This window comes from Mchenga conophoros, linkage group LG23 (assembly GCF_057382185.1).
Source record: "Mchenga conophoros isolate Kocher_MC1m ecotype Shallow Benthic linkage group LG23, M_conophoros_male_GT1.1, whole genome shotgun sequence".
Lineage (NCBI taxonomy): Eukaryota > Metazoa > Chordata > Actinopteri > Cichliformes > Cichlidae > Mchenga > Mchenga conophoros.
In genome coordinates this window covers 49,156,280-49,177,190 of record NC_140547.1, presented here as the reverse complement: position 1 = coordinate 49,177,190, position 20,911 = coordinate 49,156,280, and the positions used below count along the sequence as shown (strand labels likewise).

Sequence of the window (20,911 nt, the reverse complement as noted above, 5' to 3'; positions counted from 1 at the left end):
GAAGAAGCTACACAGTTAATCAGGGTCCCCTCTCTCTGAATCAGGAAAGGTTGGCAGGCCGCGTGTGGGCCGCGGGCCATACGTTGAGCATCACTGTTTGAAATGTGAACATTGTTCTGCTGCAGTCAATGGACTAAACCAGAGAAGAAGAAAACAGACTTTACCATGAAGATCCTCAGTGTGGATCAGTATAATATCAGCCTGATGTCTGCAGTTTAGTGTCAGCACAACTTTCACATCATATTCATCTCAGCACAACTAAAACATGCTGACTGACCTCAGAGTTTCAAGTTTACATCCTGGACTCTCCAGGAAACCACACAGATGCTTCACTCCTGAATCCTGCACGTTGTTGTTGTTGATCGAAAACCAGGAGAAGTCATTACTCAGGTCCAGCTGTCTCAGATGGGAGGGGTTGGACTTCAGTGCTGCTGCCAGATAATCACAGCTGATCTCTGACAAACCACAGTCCTTCAATCTGTATAAAGAATGAAAGATGTAAGTTTATTAGACAAAGTGCTTGAAATCATTCAGTGTTTCATCATCTGTTCAGAGCTGAAGAAGGTTCAGAATGTAGAAGTTTAGAAAATGGAAACTCCAAACAGCTGAAGCCAACAGGAAGCAGCTTCAAACAAACACAACAAGAGAAAAAACTCTGAATGTTTCACATTAAAGTCGTACATTTCTCATAAAAACAGGACAAAGACTTGAAAAAGTCGTGTTTTTCCTTCCAGGAACCACATGGCTTCACTTTTAAAGGTGAAGTGTGAAAGAAATGGACATATTTGAAGTCCAACACCTTTTTCCAGTCACATTATTAAAGCAGACAAACTACAAGCTCATTTTCATTCCAACAAGTCATCTTCTGACCTGGACTAACAACACTGGTCTCTATGTGCAGCTGGCTGTGAGACCAGTGCTCAGGGAGCGTCTACAAAGTGCAACACTGAAAGAACATCACACACTCATTTGCTTCCAGCACTTTCACACAAACATCTACTGTCATTATTGTCACCAAACTCTGTGGATCCTTTATTGCAAATTCAAATGGGATCAAATGATCAGACAAAAGAGGGTTATGAGGAAATATGATGAAATGTTGTGTATTAGCAGCAACTTATTGAATCATTTTCCTCAGAAACCAAACAAAATGATTGACAAACATGTTTTTACAAACTCAGTGTTGGACTTGGATCAGCAGGATAAGCTGATGTTTAAAGGCATTTGAGTCTCGCTGTATGAGAGTCCAGTTCTTACTCAATATTTATGGATGATGTTCTTTCAGTGTTGCACTTTGTAGACGCTCCCTGAGCCTCACAGCCAGCTGCACATGGACCAGCTGACATTACCCAGCATTAGAGGCGGCTGTAAAAAATTCATGTTCCCATTTAAATGGTTTTAATTTGAATAAAACGATGTTGATTCATTCAATCCTGAATCGATGTTTAATATAAATGTATTTTGCCAGAATCTCAGGTTAAAGCTCACAAACTATTTCAACAAGCAGCAAACAGCTAAAACAGTAAATGAGAGCAGCTAAACACACAAAGATGGAAACACAGAGCGTGGATCGTTCACTCGACGGCACGTACACGGACACGCCGTCGGGGCTGAAAGTGGACAGCTCACAGATCCTGAAGCTGCAGGTTTCATCTGTCTCCAACCAAAACTGAGTGAAGCAGCAGCAAAAGAAGATCCAAACTCTGCTTCACATTTGATCAATATGCTCATGAATTCTCTCTGACTTTGGCTGTTCCTGCCTGCACAGCTCTCTCTCTCTCAGTGTACTCCAAGAACAGCTTCAAACATCTGTTTCTGCATCATTCACTGTTTATTAGCCACCAGTCTGCTGTTGTGTTCAGTGCTGTCGGCCTCTGACAGTAAAGCCTCATTTCTGCTGTTCCATGGAAACTTTTTAAAATGATGACAGATTACAAACTCTCAGCTGTGTCTGTAATCAAACCTCTGTAACTTTGCTTCACTTCAGCAGCATCAGCTCATGTTCACATGTTGCTTCATGGTTTGCTTCAGTTTTTGATCGACTGCAGAATATTTTGAAGGTTATCTGCTATAAAAAGCCAGAAGAGGAAAATCTGCTTCATGTGTTTCTGTTTGATCCTCAGTGACTTTGACACAAAGGCCTCTGCTGTGATGATCACACCTCTGATCAAGTCTCACAGTGTCACAACTGATAAATGATCAGAGTTAGAATATTTCTGACTGTCTGCTGTGTGCCGTGACCCTTGACCTGCTAAAGACAGTCAGCTGTGGATTATTCATTGTTGTGTCTGATACTTAGAACTGTGAGGAAGAAGCTACACAGTTAATCAGGGTCCCCTCTCTCTGAGTCAGGAAAGGTGGGCAGGCCGCGTGTGGGCCGCGGGCCATACGTTGAGTATCACTGTTTGAAATGTGAACATTGTTCTGCTGCAGTCAATGGACTAAACCAGAGAAGAAGAAAACAGACTTTACCATGAAGATCCTCAGTGTGGATCAGTATAATATCAGCCTGATGTCTGCAGTTTAGTGTCAGCACAACTTTCACATCATATTCATCTCAGCACAACTAAAACATGCTGACTGACCTCAGAGTTTCAAGTTTACATCCTGGACTCTCCAGGAAACCACACAGATGCTTCACTCCTGGATCCTGCAGCTTGTTGTTGATGCTCAGGTCCAGCTCTCTCAGATGGGAGGGGTTGGACTTCAGTGCTGCTGCCAGATAATCACAGCTGATCTCTGACAAACCACAGTCCATCAATCTGTATAAAGAATGAAAGATGTAAGTTTATTAGACAAAGTGCTTGAAATCATTCAGTGTTTCATCATCTGTTCAGAGCTGAAGAAGGTTCAGAATGTAGAAGTTTAGAAAATGGAAACTCCAAACAGCTGAAGCCAACAGGAAGCAGCTTCAAACAAACACAACAAGAGAAAAAACTCTGAATGTTTCACATTAAAGTCGTACATTTCTCATAAAAACAGGACAAAGACTTGAAAAAGTCGTGTTTTTCCTTCCAGGAACCACATGGCTTCACTTTTAAAGGTGAAGTGTGACAGAAATGGACATATTGAAATCAATGATATCAAAGCTGGAATCAATTGAGTCCAAGTCTTCTGCTGATTCAGCAGAAGACTTGGACTCATTAGGACTCATTACCTAATCAAACCTCTGTAACTTTACTTCACTTCAGCAGCATCAGCTCATGTTCACATGTTGATTCATGGTTTTCATGGTTGATTCACCTCATTTTTAAAAAAATGACCTCTGACAGGAAAGTCTCATTTCTTTTTTCTTTTTTTTTTTTTTTTTTTTTTTGGCCTGTCCCGTTTGGCTCTTTTGCCATCAGAATTGTTGTCTAAAGGCAAAGAAAGATGCCCAACGGATTTACTTTACCAAACTGACCATCCCAGCCTTGCCGTAATGGTCCATTTGATTCACCTTTTATTGTTTATTTTATTTTCACTTACTGAATACGGGACAGACTTGACTGGGGGAAAGAAGGGGAGAAAGAAAGAGGGAAAGAGAAACAGCTGAGAAGAGGGACGGGGGAGAAGGGCAAAAGACAAAAACCAACAGAACGGGCAGAGAAAAAAACAAATGCATATATCAATCATCTGGATCACCTGCTGAGAAAGAAAAAAGAAAGCAAGCAGAAGAGAACAAGAGTAATAGAATAAACAACATCACAATGATACAGTGGGGCAAAAAAGTATTTAGTCAGCCACCGATTGTGCAAGTTCCCCCACTTAAAATGATGACAGAGGTCAGTAATTTGCACCAGAGGTACACTTCAACTGTGAGAGACAGAATGTGAAAAAAAAATCCATGAATTCACATGGTAGGATTTGTAAAGAATTTATTCGTAAATTAGGGTGGAAAATAAGTATTTGGTCACCTCAAACAAGGAAAATCTCTGGCTCTCACAGACCTGTAACGTCTTCTGTAAGAAGCTTTTCTGTCCCCCACTCGTTACCTGTATGAATGGCACCTGTTTGAACTCATCATCTGTATAAAAGACACCTGTCCACAGCCTCAAACAGTCAGACTCCAAACGCCGCCATGGCCAAGACCAAAGAGCTTTCGAAGGACACCAGGAAAAGTATTGTAGACCTGCACCAGACTGGGAAGAGTGAATCTACACTGTAAGACCGAATAGTAATAGTTTGATAAATGAAATGAGTTCCAACTACTTAAAAACCTGTTATAAGTTCATACACCTTTATTTTTTGAGTAGTTTGAACAAGTTTGTTTTTTCAAGTTATCAGTACTTGAATATATTGATTAGTTTCTGGCATTGCCCTCAAATAATTTGAGTTTTAACACTGACGTCACTTACGTGCCTACGTACGTACCTACGTGCGCCACCTGTTTCTTTATGAAGTGCTGGCAACCATCTTGGATTCCTCGCTTCGAGTGCGAATGCCCGCTCATTACTCCGAAAGAAACTTGTGGAACGTTAATATCCGAACAGAAATAAAAACATTTGTCAAGGGGTTTTTTGCGGCATTGCCTTTGACGCTGGATAAAGGAGGGCATGCTATGGTATGTTACGGACTTTTGAACTGGAACAGCTAACGCTCTGCACTTGGCTAGCTGCATTTACCGCCTTTGCAGCATCTTCAGGAGCGCTTTGTGGTAAGTTTTATTTTTCTGAAACTATAGTTCTCCATTGTAATATGGGTTTTTATCGTCATAAATGTACAACTCTAGCAGGCATTTAAGAATTACATGCATGCGTCGTTTTATCCATGTCGGCTTGGCCCCAAAGTGTTTTGCATGAATTATGCTAATAAGCTCATATTTAGTATAACACATTATTAGTCCGAGCAGAGGCTGGGACTAATAATGTGTTAATAACTTTTCTAATCTTACTATTTTAAAAGAAGTCTTTAGAAGGCGTTTCTGGATTTGCAGATTATAAACTGCCTTGTGGTTAAATTGTTGAATCAATATGCACTGCTGCGCTGCTTCACACTTAGCGCATACGTGGATATTGACTTTGGCTAACCCATTTGCTAACTGGTGGAACTTAAAACTTACGTTTAGTTCTCTGGAGTTGTACATATTAAAACTGGGGCAGCAAAATTGTAGGCACAGGACATACTTACAAAAGCAGTGAATAATCATTACATATTTACGCGGTAGAACTTGGTTTACATTGCAAATAGTTATGTATACCAAGTTGAAATGTAGAATCTTCTGAACTGTAAAATTGTTGTGCCTGGTCTATTTTAGGTTAGCTTAAGGGTGAATCCATCAATAATATATTTACCAAACAGTTATTTTTTCGTTTTATTTTATTCTGATGCCCAGTGTTCATTCGTGAAAGACTTAGTTTTTTATCTGTCAGGGGCTGGGTGTGTGACACAGCATTTTGAGTTTATTTTGTATTTTTGCTTTCTTATGTTATATTGAAATGAGGTGAAGTTCTTGTATTGTTGTTATTATTAGTTAAGGTTTAGTTGAGTTCTGGGCTGGTTATGTTTCATCTGTGTCTCCTTGGTTATGTGTCTTTTCTGTTCTCTGTGTAGTCTGTCTTGTCTTCTGTGTTTTACTGTTATGTCCATGCCAGGGCAGAAGTAAATTTTCAGGGGTGAAGATGCTGTTTACCTTGACCAGCTAAGACTACAGATTGTAGATGAAGTCGAGAAAAGTGAAAAGAATCCTGATTACAAAGCTGATGCACACAACTTTGGCCTTGCGATGCAAAGAGATCATCAATGATGACCTACCAGTAGGTCAGATCCTGGATTGCTGGCCTACTCTGAAATCCCAGTCCCAGGTATGAATGTATATAGATGTATCTAACAAGGTGTATTTTATATCAACTCCTGTTATCTGGCCTGTCTGAACAAATTATGCCTTTGGAGTGTAAGGATTTTGATGTATTTTGCAAAGATTTATAGACTAATTGAAACTTGTAAACACAAATGTATCCTGTGTGTTCAGATCTGTGCAGAATTCCACAGGATTACAAACCTCCACCTGAAGAACCACTTTTATGCTGTGCTGGACCAACATGCTCCCTGGCTCCAGAGCTTATTCAGAAAGAAAGCTGTTTGCACAGGGAACGTGTCTGATGTCCTGTCTCAGCTCTTCAGAAGCTATAATCTCCAGGTTAGTGGGTTTTTGTCTTGTTTTTGAGCTTTATTTAATTTGATCAATTTTTCCAATTTTAATTACCATTCTTGACTAGGTTAGCCAATAATTTAAAATAAAAATTTTCTTGTGATGTAGGAACAAGCTGATATCCATGCCCAAAGTGCTGGTGTGCTTCATGCCCTCTCTGCCTATTTGTACGAAGACACCTCTACCTTCATCAAAACATGGGATGTAAGTTTTGGACAAAGTTGTGAACAATATCTTAGTAGCATCCTTGTTTAGATTTCTCAAAACATTATGACACTTTGAGAGTTTGAGAAGCATCTCCATGCTTGGATCTGTCTACAACAGTGTCCATGTCACATAATGGAAACACTACATGTTTTTAATGTGCGTAGACCTTCTATAATGTTCCTAGCCCAACCATACATCACTGTACAAATGAAAAAAGATATATAACTCCTATTGACTTTCTGTTGTTATTGCTACGAAGAGGTATGACTTTGCTTTACTAAAAGTACTATTTTTGTCAGTTTGTTTTTTCAAATCTTTGGTGTGTTGTGGCTTTTTTGTTGTTCAAACAATTGATTTCTGAGCTAGTAATAATCCAGAAATGTGACTTGTATAGATGAAACTAAGAAATAGGAATGCACTAACATGAAGTAATTTTGTTTTCTGTAGATGATGCATTCTGATAGACCAGATATTAGTGAAGTGCCACTTGGACGACTCCTGATCAGAGCCAATTCCAGCGATGCAACATTCTTCTGCCCTGAGAAGACTGCAGTTTTGGTCGAGGGTAACATGATCATTGTTTTCACCACCCTGGCTGATGCATTTCTAGTGATATTTGGACTCACCTACGCCCTGCACCTAAGCTACCCAAAATGTTTGGCCAACATTTTTGACTTCATTCAGAACGTTTTGATGGGTCTGGAGGGTGGGAAGTTGAAGCCCAAAGTGCTGAGTCTTAAAAATGATCTTTTGGCAGCAGAATAATGTCCAGGATTCCTACACAGTCCTCAAGTGCCTGTTAAAGCAAGTAATTCAGTTTATCATGTTTCCAAGTCTGGATAAGTTTGGTTTTTTTAAAAAGAGAGAATAGAATAAAGAAATCTTTGCAGACTCTGTTTCATACTTCATTATCTAAAAGCCACATACAAAGTAAAAGGGGTGATTTTATTTTATTAATTTATTTTTTTCCCCCAACATCACTTGTGTTTTAGTTGATTTTGATTGTGTTTTTAGTCAGATAACTGTAAATCTGTAGAGAAAATGAAGGACAATCTCACTACATTTCTGGCTTCTAGGTGGGATCTTGAATGTCACGTAAGGAACGTTCCTCCTGAACTATTCATAACTGACATAAGGCGCTAAGGAGGTTTATAACACTTTGTTTTATGTCTCTAAAGAAGTATTTTTCTATTTAATGTTTTATTGCTTTGTTGTTGAGACTGTGATTGCACTCTACAAATGTGCATTTTGCATAACCACAGTATTGGCATATTAAAAAGGTTACCAATTATATTTCAGTGTATTAGCTGCACTATACTATACTATTACTTTCATTCAGTTTTCCCACCTAATAATGCAGGATTTTCTTTTCCTTTTGTTTGTTTTTTAATAAACAGGCCATACTCATGTGTTAATCAAATTTGAATACTCTTAAAACATGTTGTGAATTTCTTTATTTCTAATATTGTAACCTTGTGCCAAAATTTCCGACATTATTCCCTATAAAATGTGGTGGATTTATGTCTTTGGGCTTTTTGTTAGAAAGGCTATGTGTTAAAGTAACTCAATAAATTTGTAACTTGAATTTATGTTTTCTGTCTTATGTTTTTACAAGTGTAATTATTTTGGGCACTTTTTTTATATCAAATTCAAAACACAGTAGATTTGGATATTACAAGCATTTGTTTTTTAAATTTTTGAGTTGTATTAGCTTAAAATGGTTAACATTTTGAAACTAAAAATTAATTCCTTAAAGTTACTTGAGCTAGATTTGTACTTGAAACTCAAAATATCAAGTAGAGAGTACTAAACCAAAAATGTGGATATAACCTAAAAACATTTGTCAATGGTACTTAAAAATATTTATCTAAAGCTAATAAATAAAGTGTGTTTATTTAACTTTTATTTTTAAGTTTTAGTTACTTAAAATATTTTATGTAATCAGTTTCACCAAAAGTTGAGTAAAATTAACTTATTGGGTTTTACAGTGTACAATAGGCAAGCAGCTTGGTGTGAAAAAATCAACTGTGGGAGCAATCATCAGAAAATGGAAGACATACAAGACCACTGATCTCCCTCGATCTGGGGCTCCACGCAAGATCTCATCCCGTGGGGTCAAAATGATCATGAGAACGGTGAGCAAAGATCCCAGAACCACACGGGGGGACCTGGTGAATGACCTGCAGAGAGCTGGGACCAAAGTAACAAAGGTCACCATCAGTAACACACTACAACGGCAGGGAATCAAATCCCGCAGTGCCAGACGTGTTCCGCTGCTGAAACCAGTGCATGTCCAGGCCCGTCTGAAGTTTGCCAGAGAGCACATGGATGATACAGCAGAGGATTGGGAGAATGTCATGTGGTCAGATGAAACCAAAGTAGAACTTTTTGGTATAAACTCAACTCGTCGTGTTTGGAGGAAGAAGAATACTGAGTTGCATCCCAAGAACACCATACCTACTGTGAAGCATGGGGGTGGAAACATCATGCTATGGGGCTGTTTTTCTGCCAAGGGGACAGGACGACTGATCCGTGTTAAGGACAGAATGAATGGGGCCATGTATCGTGAGATTTTGAGCCAAAACCTCCTTCCATCAGTGAGAACTTTGAAGATGAAACGAGGCTGGGTCTTCCAACATGACAATGATCCAAAACACACCGCCCGGGCAACAAAGGAGTGGCTCCGTAAGAAGCATTTGAAAGTCCTGGAGTGGCCTAGCCAGTCTCCAGACCTCAACCCCATAGAAAATCTGTGGCGGGAGTTGAAAGTCCGTGTTGCTCGGCGACAGCCCCAAAACATCACTGCTCTCGAGAAGATCTGCATGGAGGAATGGGCCAAAATACCAGCTACTGTGTGTGCAAACCTGGTAAAGACCTATAGTAAACGTTTGACCTCTGTTATTGCCAACAAAGGTTATGTTACAAAGTATTGAGTTGTATTTTTGTTATTGACCAAATACTTATTTTCCACCCTGATTTACCAATAAATTCTTTACAAATCCTACCATGTGGATTCATGGATTTTTTTTTCCACATTCTGTCTCTCACAGTTGAAGTGTACCTCTGGTGCAAATTACTGACCTCTGTCATCATTTTAAGTTGGGGAACTTGCACAATCGGTGGCTGACTAAATACTTTTTTGCCCCACTGTATATGGGAATATGACAGTAAATACTAAATGTTAAACATTATTGTGCAGCACATAAGATCAACAGAACACAGTGTGCTTTGAGGTAGGAGCCAAAAAGGGTGTAGTTTGTGGGTGTGATCACCCGTGTGTACACCTGTGAGCATGGACGCGCTTGTTTTTTGTTTTTTAAAAGGTTCCTTCATGTAATAATCTGCTAGAGGGTGTGGGGGGGGGGGCCACAGCCCCGTCCTCCAGGGCGTGAAGCAGGTGTGGAGGAGATCAAGACTCCAGACATCCAGAGGCCCCCAGAACACAAGAGACCAAAGAAGACCAACAGAGGGGCAGCTGCGCCACTGTCCCGGAAAGAGCTGAGGAGAGTCCCAGATGAGGGCTCACTCAGCAGCCGCGGAGCAGAAGCCAGGGGGAGTTGCAGTGACGCGCCCGTGAGCTCCGCCGGCAGCCAGCTGCGCCTGAGTGACCGAGCCCCAGGCCGAGAGGCCGGGGGCACCCCACCTCCGAAGTGGCCCGAGCGAGCCCCAGGCTCCAGGCCCCGATAAGCGGCCGCCAAGGAGTGAGCCGGTGTGTGCCTGGACGCCCATCCCCGGACACAAAGAACCACCAACGCACCGAAGTCTGAGGGAGTCTGCCACTGGCAGGGGAAGTGGTGGTAGGGGGAGATAGGCCTCCAAACCTTGGAGGGCCTGAGATGTCCCCAGAGAGGTGGCGCCTGATACCCAACCTGACATATAGACACAGACATACAGGCACACACAGATACAAACATCCATCCCACCCTCATGCTCTCATATGCACTCACTCCACACTCAACCAACGTGGAGACAGACATAAAGAGACGCTGTACACACGATCACACTCCCCAAGCGTACTCTACAAACCGGGTCTAGGTGCCCCCGCCCCTGGAGGGGGGGACTGCACCCAGACCCAGGTGGTGTTTCCCTTTTCCCTGCGGTGGGGGGAGGCAGACCACCCCGACTCTGCAGCAGCAGGAAGGCTCCACACTCCAGACCGCAGTCGGACGGCCAACTCCTCCTAGCCCCCCCGCTCCAGCAGGTCGCAGAGAATGGGGGTGAGAGAAGACTCCAAACCTCCCTCCACCCGCTCATTGTAATGTTGATGCATGTGTGTTCTAAGGTGCAGTTAAAACCCAGGAGGGCATGGAGCTACCTGCCAGAGAGCAGCAGGTAAGCGCATGGTCCCTCCTGCTAGCCCTCAATGTCTACGTGTATTTAAAATTGAGAGGTGGGCAACGATGCCAGGGGTGGGGTGTACACCCTGATGGTACTTTGGACTCCGTGTATCGTGCCCACCCCCAAGATCCTATATGTATGTGTAATGAGAGTGTGAGTAATGTGAATGTCTAAGTTGTGGGATAAAATTGAGGCAGAGGCAGCCAGAAGGGGACAGAGGGGGGGGGTAGCCTCCTCTGCACCCTGGTGACATACCCCTACTCCAAGGCCCTGCATGTGTGGGTGGTTGTGGTGGAGCGGGAAGAGGGAGGCAGCTAGAGATGGGGAGGGAAGGAAGGGAGGGGCAAGTGACCCCTCCCTGGGAAAGTCTCATTTCTGCTGTTCAACAGTGAAGAAATGTAAATTTTCAAAATGACAAATTGGAAAACACAGAGCTGTGTCTCTAATCAAAGCAGAGATGGAACGATGCCACTTTTCATGTCCGATATCGATAGGAATCCAATATAGTCGATTTTATAATCAAACGTTTTTTTTAATCTCTTGCTGCATTTTGTATAAATTCATACTCAAGTTTAAACAATCTAAACACTAAAGCTGTTCTGTTATACCTGTCTGCAAAAACACACTGCAGCCAAAACATTAGAATATAGTGATCTTTGTATTTAAACTTTTATCAGAATTTTAAATCTAAAGTATTTAAAGTAATATTCAAAAGTCATTTAAATCAGTTTGATGCAGACTTCAAAAACTCTTTGGTTGTGACTAAAAGAAGTGCAACATCAGCACAAAATAATGTTTCTATTGAACAACTAACACAAACAGGTTGTAGAATGGAGCCTTTTATACTCACAGCTGAACAGAAACAACATCCAGAGTGGAAAACAGTGCAAATAACTGCAAACAGGCTTCATGACACTCATGTTTGATCAGATTCACTCCCTGCTCTCACACACCAACTCCAGACCTGCATTCATCTTTTCCCTCTGAACCCCCCAAACATACAAACCCTGAGCCACCACCATTGCCCTTTCACTGACTGCCCCACTCCACCATTTGACTCTTAGAACTGAAGACGCTTCTCTCATAAGAGGTGAAACATCTTCAAGGAAGTCCAGACGCTTTTCTTTCCAAGCTTCTTAGACTACGATGACCTGGATGTCTGAGAACCTTCACAGACTGATTTTACAAGAACAACTTGTGTCAAAAATCCCTGGCAGTGCCTCTCTGTCACACACACAAATCACTACAGTTACAAATTTAATAACTTAAAAACCTCAGAAAAACAGAACTGAGCAAACCAAACAAACAAACAAACAAACAAACAAACAAACAAACAAACAAACAAACCAGAGACCAGGTAAGAACATTGTTGAGGTTTAAATTTATAATCTTAAATACTTATATGCTGATTATATTGCTTTATAAGAAAGGCCCAACTCTGAGTACACTCTGTGCCGACAGGACTGACAGGAAATTACATGCTTTTGCAGGCAAAAAGTGAAACTAAGCAGAGTGTTTGATCGAAACTTAAAGTGTGTGTGACGTCTATATAAATGACTAGGCTTCCTGTTTTGTGCTTCAGACCTGGGGTTGTGTGTTCAGGTCTCCATATCCGGATATGTAAAATAAAGATAATTTTTTAAAGTAAAAAGACCACTTTTGAGCCGTGTCTTTTTGGCCGTAAAGAATACCAAAGGACCGGAATTTAATAACATTAAAAGCAAACAATAAATGAGCAAAGTAGTGCATGATAAATATAGATGACAAATACAAAGTGCAATATAGAAACACTGGGTAAAAAGAAATGAACAATTAAAAAGGAGGATAACAGATGTGAGCAGTAGTTAAACAGTAGAAATAAATATATAATAAACAAACAAAAATAGATAATAAATGAAAGCCAGGTCTGAAAGGTGAGTTTGGCTTTAAAAGCATGAAAACACACTGCTGTCTTCAGGAAGGCTGCTCCAGTAACAGAAAGTCATCTACATGTGGGTTTAGTTCTGACTTTAGGGACAAGTAAAAAAATAAAATAAAATAAAAACATCTGTCCAGACAACCTGACAGTCAAAAATATAAACTCAGGAACTTAAAAGGAAAATTGTGCTGACTTTGAACGTCCGCATCAAGATAAACTTACAGATTTAAGAGTCAAAAAGTGTCAAAACGTCTGTATCCTTACCTGAGAGTTTCAAGTTTACTGTCAGGACTCTTTAGTCCAACACACAGCAAATCCAATTCTGAATCCTGCAGGTAGTTCGAGCTCAGGTCCAGCTCTCTCAGATGATTGGATGGGGAGCTGAGAATTTCAGACAAAGCTTCAAAGCTTCTTTTTGAGAGTTTACAATCTCTCAGCCTGAGGAAGAATAACAATGGAGACATATTATTTTATTCATCTAGCATTATTAAACATATTTGTTCATAGATTCACTTACAGCACTTTCTTGGATGCTTTGACCACTGGCAGCAGCTTCAAAAATGCCTTCTCTGAACGGGAGTATTTCTCCAGGTCGAACTCATCCAGATCTGATGACAGTAAGATGAAGACCAGAGCCGACCACTGAGCAGGAGACAGTTGATCTGTGGAGAGACGTCCTGATCTCAGGGACTGTTGGATCTCCTCCACTAGAGAACGATCATCCAGTTCATTCAGACAGTGGAACAGGTTGATGCTTTTCTCTGCAGACAGTTTCCCACTGAGCTTCTTCTTGATGTACTGGACTGTTTCCTGATTGGTCTGTGAGCTACTTCCTGTCTGTGTCAGCATGCATAGAAGATCCTGATTGGTCTGCAGTGAAAGACCCAGGAGGAAGCGGAGGAACAAGTCCAGGTGTCCATTTGGACTCTCTAAGGCTTTGTCCACAGCACTCTGGTAGAAGTCTTTTACAGTAAGTGTTTTCTGGAAGATTTTAAAGCGAGGAGATTGTTTCTTAAGCAGGTTGACTCCAGAGTTGATGAAGGTCAGATAGACATGAAGAGCAGCAAAGAACTCCTGAATGCTCAGATGGATGAAACAGTAAACAACGTTGTTGAACATGTGACACTCATCAGCTTTAAAGATCTGTGTGAACACTCCTGAGTACACTGAGGCTGCTCTGATATCGATGCCACACTCTGTCAGGTCTGATTTATAGAAGATCAGGTTTCCTTTCTGCAGCTGATCAAAGGCCAGTTTTCCCAGAGACTCAATGATCTTCCTGCATGAATCTGTCTCAGCTCCTCCATCATACTTGATGTCCTTCGTTTTTAGGTGAAATAGCACAAGGCGTAGGTAGAGCTCTGTGAGAGTCTTAGGCAGATCTTGACTCTCTTTGTTCTTCATGACAAACTCCAGAACTGTAGCAGTGATCCAGCAGAAGACTGGGATGTGGCACATGATGTGGAGGCTTCGTGATGTCTTGATGTGGGAGATGATGCTGCTGGCCTGCTCCGAATCTCCGAATCTCTTCCTGAAGTACTCCTCCTTCTGTGGGTCAGTGAACCCTCTGACTTCTGTCACCATGTCAACAATGTCACAAAGGATCTTATTGGCTGCTGCAGGTCGTGTGGTTATCCAGAGGCGAGCAGAGGGAAGCAGTTTCCCCCTGATGAGGTTTATCAGCAGCACATCCACTGAGGTGGACTTTCTAGGGTCAGTCAGGATTGCAGTTTTGTGGAAGTCCAGAGGAGGTCGACACTCATCCAGACCATCAAAGATGAACACAACCTGGAAGTCTTCAAAGATGTAGATTCCTGCTTTTTTGGTTTCAGTAAAGATGTGATGAACAAGTTCCACCAAGCTGAACTTTTCCTCTTTCAGCAGATTCAGCTCTCTGAAAGTGAATGGAAACATGAACTGGATGTCCTGGTTGGCTTTGTCTTCAGCCCAGTCCAGAGTGAACTTCTGTGTTAGGACTGTTTTCCCAATGCCAGCCACTCCCATTGTCAGCACTGTTCTGATTGGTTTATCTCTTCCAGGTGGGAGTTTAAAGATGTCTTCTTGTCTGATGGTTGTTTCTGGTCTGTCTGGTTTCCTGGATGCTGTTTCAATCTGTCTGACCTCATGTTCATCATTGACCTCTGCAGTCCCTCCCCCTGTGATGTAGAGCTCTGTGTAGATCTGACTCAGGAAGGTCGGGTTTTCTGTTGTAGAAATCCCCTCGAGCACACACTGGAACTTCTGCTTCAGGTCTGACTTGAGTTTGAGCTGACACTCAGTGAGAATCTCTGCATGAATAAACAGCAAATGACACAAATGAGAAAACTGCATTCTGGTTACTGTGGTTATGTGTTCAGTTCATTGGACTCTTGGTGTCATGATCCGGGTGAGTCTGAGTAACTTTCCACAGCATCAGCTCTCCTCGCCTGGGTGGAGCCCTCCTCACTCCTCCGTGCTCCTCACCTGTTGCCAATTACTCCGGCAGTATTTATGAGCAGCACTCACAATGAACCTTCTCCAGATTGTCTGCTTACCACAGTTAGTTCTCTGCCTCACATTTTGTCTTGTGCTCCTCAGCTTGTTTCGCGTAACCCTCTTTTCCTGTTCCCTAGTCGGCACCTGGATACATCTTCCAACTCTCGCCATAAGTCACGCCTCAGGATTCTGGCCTGCCACTGCTGGGAAAACTCACTCTTGCAAACTGCCATCCTCAGCTGCCTGCCTCCCTGTGCACCCACATCTCACTCTGTACCCAGATTTAATTCATCTCCTCCTCCAGCTGATCTCCACCTGCAGCCACGTAACACCTCTTAGTTTTTAAATCTTGGACTCATTCACTACACTGTGGACCACTCTGATTATTATCTCCTTTGTTCCAGTGATCCTGGATAGTTTCTATTCGCCCGATTCTGCCCCTGTTGTTCCTTTGACCTGCCTCAGCTTATGTTCTGGCCTCAGCTCTGCACTTCTCATAATACCTCGCTTGCTGTTGAATTTAGCCGTGATTCAGCTTTCTCTGTCAAGAAATCTAGTAAAATACATTTCTGTTAAAAGTCACTCAGCCTCCGTTTTTTGGTTCTGTGCTTGACTCCATTCCTTTTCATGAGCCATTGAGCCCTGACACTTGGGTTATAACTGAGGGCAGGTTTTATAGAGACACATTTGATTTAATTATGTTTATTTATACAGCACCAAATCAATACTAGCAACATTTCACATATTACATAAACAACAATATGGAGCCAGTGATGAATAAATATGTAGAATAAATGAAAGAATTTCAAGTATAAAAGTTTTTTTTATTAATTCCTCCAAATAACAACAACAGTCACCCCAATGTGCTTTATATTGTAAGATAAAGAACCTACAATAATACAACAGAAAAAACCCCAACTATCTTTTTGGGTCCTGAAAACTGAAGGCTCTGCCTCCCATTCTACTTTTAAATACTCTGTGAACAACAAGTAGGCCTGCAGAGCGAGAGCGAAGTGCTCTAATAGGGGGATATGGTACTACAAGGTCATTAAGATAAGATGGGGCCTGATTATTTAAGACCTTGTATGTGAGGAGCAGGATTTTGAATTCAATTCTGGATTTAACAGGAAGTCGATACAGGAGAAATCTGCTCTCGCTTTCTAGTCCCTGTCAGGACTCTTGCTGCAGCATTTTGGATTAACTGAAGCCTTTTCAGCGAGTTTTTAGGACTTGCTGATAATAATGAATTACAGTCATCCAGCCTTGACGTAATAAATGCATAAACTTGTCACGGCTGGGGCAGCAGTCGTGCGGTGGAGTTAAATGAGGACCCAAGTTGCAGACAGTGGTGGAGATGCGAGTGAGGTTTTATTTACAGTGAACAAACCAAGGTGAGGGCAGAACTAAACATAAACCTAAACTGGAAAAACTACAGTGGCTTGCAAAAGTATTCGGCCCCCTTGAACTTTTCCACATTTTGTCACATTACAGCCACAAACATGAATCAATGTTAGTGGAATTCCAGGTGAAAGACCAACACAAAGTGGTGCACACGTGAGAAGTGGAACGAAAATCATACATCATTCCAAACATTTTGTACAAATAAATAACTGCAAAGTGGGGTGTGTGTAATTATTCAGCCCCCTGAGTCAATACTTTGTAGAACCAGCTTTTGCTGCAGTTACAGCTGCCAGTCTTTTAGGGTCTGTCTCTACCAGCTTTGCACATCTACAGACTGAAATCTTTGCCCATTCTTCTTTGCAAAACAGCTCCAGCTCAGGCAGATTAGATGGGCAGCGTTTGTGAACAGCAGTTTTCAGATCTTGCCACAGATTCTGGATTGGATTTAGATCTGGACTTTGACTGGGCCGTTCTAACACATGGACATGTTTTGTTTTAAACCATTCCATTGTTGCCCTGGCTTTATGTTCAGGGTCGTTGTCCTGCTGGAAGGGGAACCTCCGCCCCAGTCTCAAGTCTTTTGCAGACTCCAAGAGGTTTTCTTCCAAGATTGCCCTGTATTTGGCTCCATCCATCTTCCCATCAACTCTGACCAGCTTCCCTGTCCCTGCTGAAGAGAAGCACCCCCAGAGCATGATGCTGCCACCACCATATTTGACAGTGGGGATGGTGTGTTCAGAGTCATGTGCACTGTTAGTTTTCCACCACACATAGCGTTTTGCATTTTGAACAATAAGTTCCATTTTGGTCTCATCTGACCTGAGCACCTTCTTCCACATGTTTGCTGTGTCCCCCACATGGCTTGTGGCAAACTGCAAACGGGACTTCTTATGGTTTTCTGTTAACAATGGCTTTCTTCTTGCCACTCTTCCATAAAGGCCAACTTTGTGCAGTGCACGACTAATAATTCCCCCACCTGAGCTGTAGATCTCTGCAGCTCGTCCAGAGTCACCATGGGCCTCTTGGCTGCATTTCTGATCAGCGCTCTCCTTGTTCGGCCTTGTTCGATTACACACAGGTGCACTCTATTTAGTCATTAGCACTCATCAGGCAACGTCTATGTGCAACTGACTGCACTCAAACCAAAGGGGGCTGAATAATTACGCACACCCCACTTTGCAGTTATTTATTTGTAAAAAATGTTTGGAGTCATGTATGATTCTCATTCCACTTCTCACGTGTGCACCGCTTTGTGTTGGTCTTTCACCTGGAATTCAAATAAAACTGATTCATGTTTGTGGCTGTAATGTGACAAAATGTGGAAAAGTTCAAGGGGGCCGAATACTTTTGCCACTGTAACAGACAAACCTGAAAACATAAGGACAGCGGGGAATACACAGAGATGACACAAAGAAGGCTGGATAGAGAGACGAGTAGTAACACTGATTAACACAGTAATGCAGACGACACAACGAGGAACACAGGCAGACACATACTATAAATACACACAAGGTAATGAGGGAATGACACACAGGAGGGGAGCACAGCTGATCCTAATTCACAAGACGAGACACAAACCTTCAAAGTAAAACAGGAAACAGACTGTTTTACAACACAAACTCGGGGACACGAACAGAACACAGAGGAAAGACACAGGTAGAGATCAACCTAAGAACTAATACAAAATCAGAATTAACACAAAGTACACAAGGTGATACCAAAAATGAAACAAAACGCTGAACGACCCAGGACCATGACAGAACTCGTTTTTCAGCGTCACTCTGAGACAGGATATTTCTAACTTTAGAGATGTTGCACAAATGGAAGAAAGCAGTCTTGCATATTTGTTTAATATGTGCGTTGAAGGACATGTCCTGGTCAAAAATGACTCCAAGGTTCCTCACAGCGTTACTGGAGGCCAAGGTAATGCCATCCAGAGTAAGAATCTGCTTAGATACCATATTTCTAAGATTTTCAGGGCCGAGTACAATAACCTCAGTTTGATCTGAATTAAGAAGCAGAAAGTTAGCGGCCATCCAGGTCTTTATGTCTTTAAGACGTTCCTGCAGTTTAACTAATCGGTGTGTGTTATCTGACTTCATGGACAGATGGAGCTGGGTATCATCTGCATAGCAGTGTAAATGTATGCTATGTCTTCTAATGATGCTGCCTAAGGGAAGCTTGGTAACGGGAGCGTTGCCAGCAGAAGGCTGAAGTGGAATCTCCCAGAAAGCTGCAGAAGAAAAAACATGAGCTGAAATGGTGGATTTCAGTCAAATAAGGAGAACTGTGGCTTTCCTCCAACTTTTGACCAATCACCTTAGTGTCCTGTTTATCAACCATAATAAAAAGCATTTACTGTCTGGGCATTTTTTTGTTTGGGTCTCCAAACAGCAGAAAGAAATGGCAGCCATTTTTTTAACTTTACCTTCAACTGGTAAATAGATTTAAGAGAAAGCACTTTGATCATATTTGTGACGTGTCCCAAACTGTTGTTGTCGCCTCATTTATGTTGATAAAACAGCTCTAAAACCAATCTGACAATATAAATCTGTAAAATGGGCAGAAAACCTGCTGCTGGTCCCATTTTAATCAAACCAACCCAAAGAGCAGATATTCATGTGTACACAGGAGGTTATTTGTGCAGATGCATAAAACATAAACTGTTGGCTTTCTGCAGTCTCTCACTCCTGAAAGTGTTGGCAAGTGTTTTGGATTTGTTATTTATATGGATTTTAATGGCATCTGTGTAATGTTAACTAAGGTTTTTATTGTTTATGTATTTTTTGTTTAGTCATTCCCTGACTTACCTGTGGGTTCTGGGATGGTTTTATTTAAATTCTCCAACAGATCATTCTTGTTTATCCTCCCCAAAAGATTTTTAGCAACTTCAAAAGTGTTGATAGAGTAGGTATCAAACATCAGATCCACTATGTTCGTCCTCTCTGCATTCTCCAGTTTACTCACTGGGATTGCTGGTAAACCTTCTACAGACCCGTTCTTCAGATGCCACTTAAATTTTTCAAAGTCATCACGTTCCAAATCCTCCAAAGTCCCCAGAAGGATTTCTTTAGGTGTCGTCATCTTTTACCCTGTAAGGACCCGATAAACAAAGACTGTAACAACAGCTGGAGAGGTAATTGTCTGATTTATCAGAATTTAACTTGATTCTAACAGCAGTTCATCACAATAAATTTCTAAGGCTCAGAATGCAACAAAATTGCACATAAAGAAGCACATAGAGAAGTATCCAAGTAACACTTTGCTACAATATAAAACAAACTATTATAAATAAAGAAAATATATAAACTAAATATATACACTACCCGTCAAACGTTTTAGAACAGCCCAATTTTTCCAGTGTTTTTGTCACGGTTTGCGAGCCGTGTGTAAATTATCAAAGGACCCTTTATGCAGGCAGCTCAGATGCAAGTGAGTTTATTCATCACATGGTGATACAAACAGAAATGGCGAAGGTGAGCATGGAAACTAAGCAAAAACCTAAACTGGGAAAACTAACAGTACACGAATATGAAGAATTACACGAAGGGAAGACGAAAACACGGAACACAAGGGGTGGGAGCAAAGCACCACAACACATCACTATAGGGCTTCGGAGCGTGATGTCACGGGGGTGGGCGTGGAAAGGATTTTGGCCCGATTCACCATTTTGGGGGTCTAAGCTAGGAGCGATAGCATAGCCATGGTTCGTACTTGCTGTGTGCTCGGCTGCAATGTTCGATCTTACGACCGGCACGGGAATAAGGTTGGATTGTCTTTTTATGCTTTCCCAACCTGGAAGCGACATGAGGCAGCTCGTGTATCGATGTTACCAAACGAAGGCGTCTAGCCTGGATAGCAGCTGTGAGATGAGCTGACGTGCAGCTCTCTTCCATCTCCAAATATCTGTTGGTGCTCCAGACATTTTCATTCCGGTAAGTTCTAAATATGTTCATATCTCTCTTTATAGCCTATTAGTTTCATTTTCGATGCGCTCTGAGCTCATAGCAAATTAGAACAAACATCCTACTGAGTGATTTTGCAGAACTACCGTCTATTTATAGAGTTGCTAATTATTTGGCATTATTGCAGCAAACCAGCCGATGAAATGGATGAAACATCATGACAGGTTTCCAGCGCTACACGAGGGACCTGCTTCAAACAAACCACCATGCCAATCAGATTACTTCTTCCATGTGAGGGTGAAGAGGTGACCCTTCTGGATAAGATGGTGAAGGTTTGCTGCGTTTGGTGAACAGTGTGATAATAAAACCAGAGAAGAATGAAACCTGCTCCTGTTAAATGTTCTTAAGTCTTGTGCTGTTATTTTTTCAAAAGATACAGTAAATAAAGTAATGTTAGTAGTGGGTGATATCATGTAAACACTCATGATTTGGTGTAAACATTTTGTCATTTGTAAACTGTAAATGACATGGATTCTA

The 20,911-nt window shown here is 41.7% G+C and overlaps 2 protein-coding genes and 1 pseudogene across 3 annotated transcripts in view; 1 reads left to right on the top strand and 2 right to left on the bottom strand.

Moving 5' to 3' along the window:
* Window positions 1–20,911, bottom strand: part of LOC146548226 (NACHT, LRR and PYD domains-containing protein 12-like) — a 242,249-nt pseudogene that overhangs the window by 70,011 nt on the left and 151,327 nt on the right. The window lies entirely within an intron of this gene.
* On the top strand, window positions 4,158–7,228 carry LOC146548231 (uncharacterized). The gene is made up of 5 exons (XM_085266291.1): window positions 4,158–4,636; window positions 5,533–5,783; window positions 5,951–6,118; window positions 6,239–6,334; window positions 6,785–7,228. Exons 2-5 carry the CDS (start codon window positions 5,640–5,642, stop codon window positions 7,100–7,102), a joined length of 726 nt encoding a protein of 241 aa, XP_085122417.1. The 5' UTR covers window positions 4,158–4,636; window positions 5,533–5,639; the 3' UTR covers window positions 7,103–7,228.
* On the bottom strand, window positions 12,854–19,553 carry LOC146548230 (NLR family CARD domain-containing protein 3-like). Its single transcript, XM_085266205.1, has 3 exons — window positions 19,280–19,553; window positions 13,111–14,881; window positions 12,854–13,031 (listed from the first exon to the last, which is right to left on the bottom strand). Exons 1-3 carry the CDS (start codon window positions 19,551–19,553, stop codon window positions 12,854–12,856), a joined length of 2,223 nt encoding a protein of 740 aa, XP_085122331.1.

Coding starts and splice junctions, on each gene's coding strand:
- LOC146548230 (XM_085266205.1), bottom strand. CDS start 19,553: ATGACGACACCTAAAGAAATCCTTCTGGGGACTTTGGAGGATTTGGAA. Junction 14,882..19,279: donor AACCATCCCAGAACCCACAG/GTAAGTCAGGGA, acceptor TTATTCATGCAG/AGATTCTCACTGAGTGTCAG. Junction 13,032..13,110: donor AAAGCATCCAAGAAAGTGCT/GTAAGTGAATCT, acceptor ATTCTTCCTCAG/GCTGAGAGATTGTAAACTCT.
- LOC146548231 (XM_085266291.1), top strand. CDS start 5,640: ATGAAGTCGAGAAAAGTGAAAAGAATCCTGATTACAAAGCTGATGCAC. Junction 6,119..6,238: donor TCAGAAGCTATAATCTCCAG/GTTAGTGGGTTT, acceptor CTTGTGATGTAG/GAACAAGCTGATATCCATGC. Junction 6,335..6,784: donor CCTTCATCAAAACATGGGAT/GTAAGTTTTGGA, acceptor TGTTTTCTGTAG/ATGATGCATTCTGATAGACC.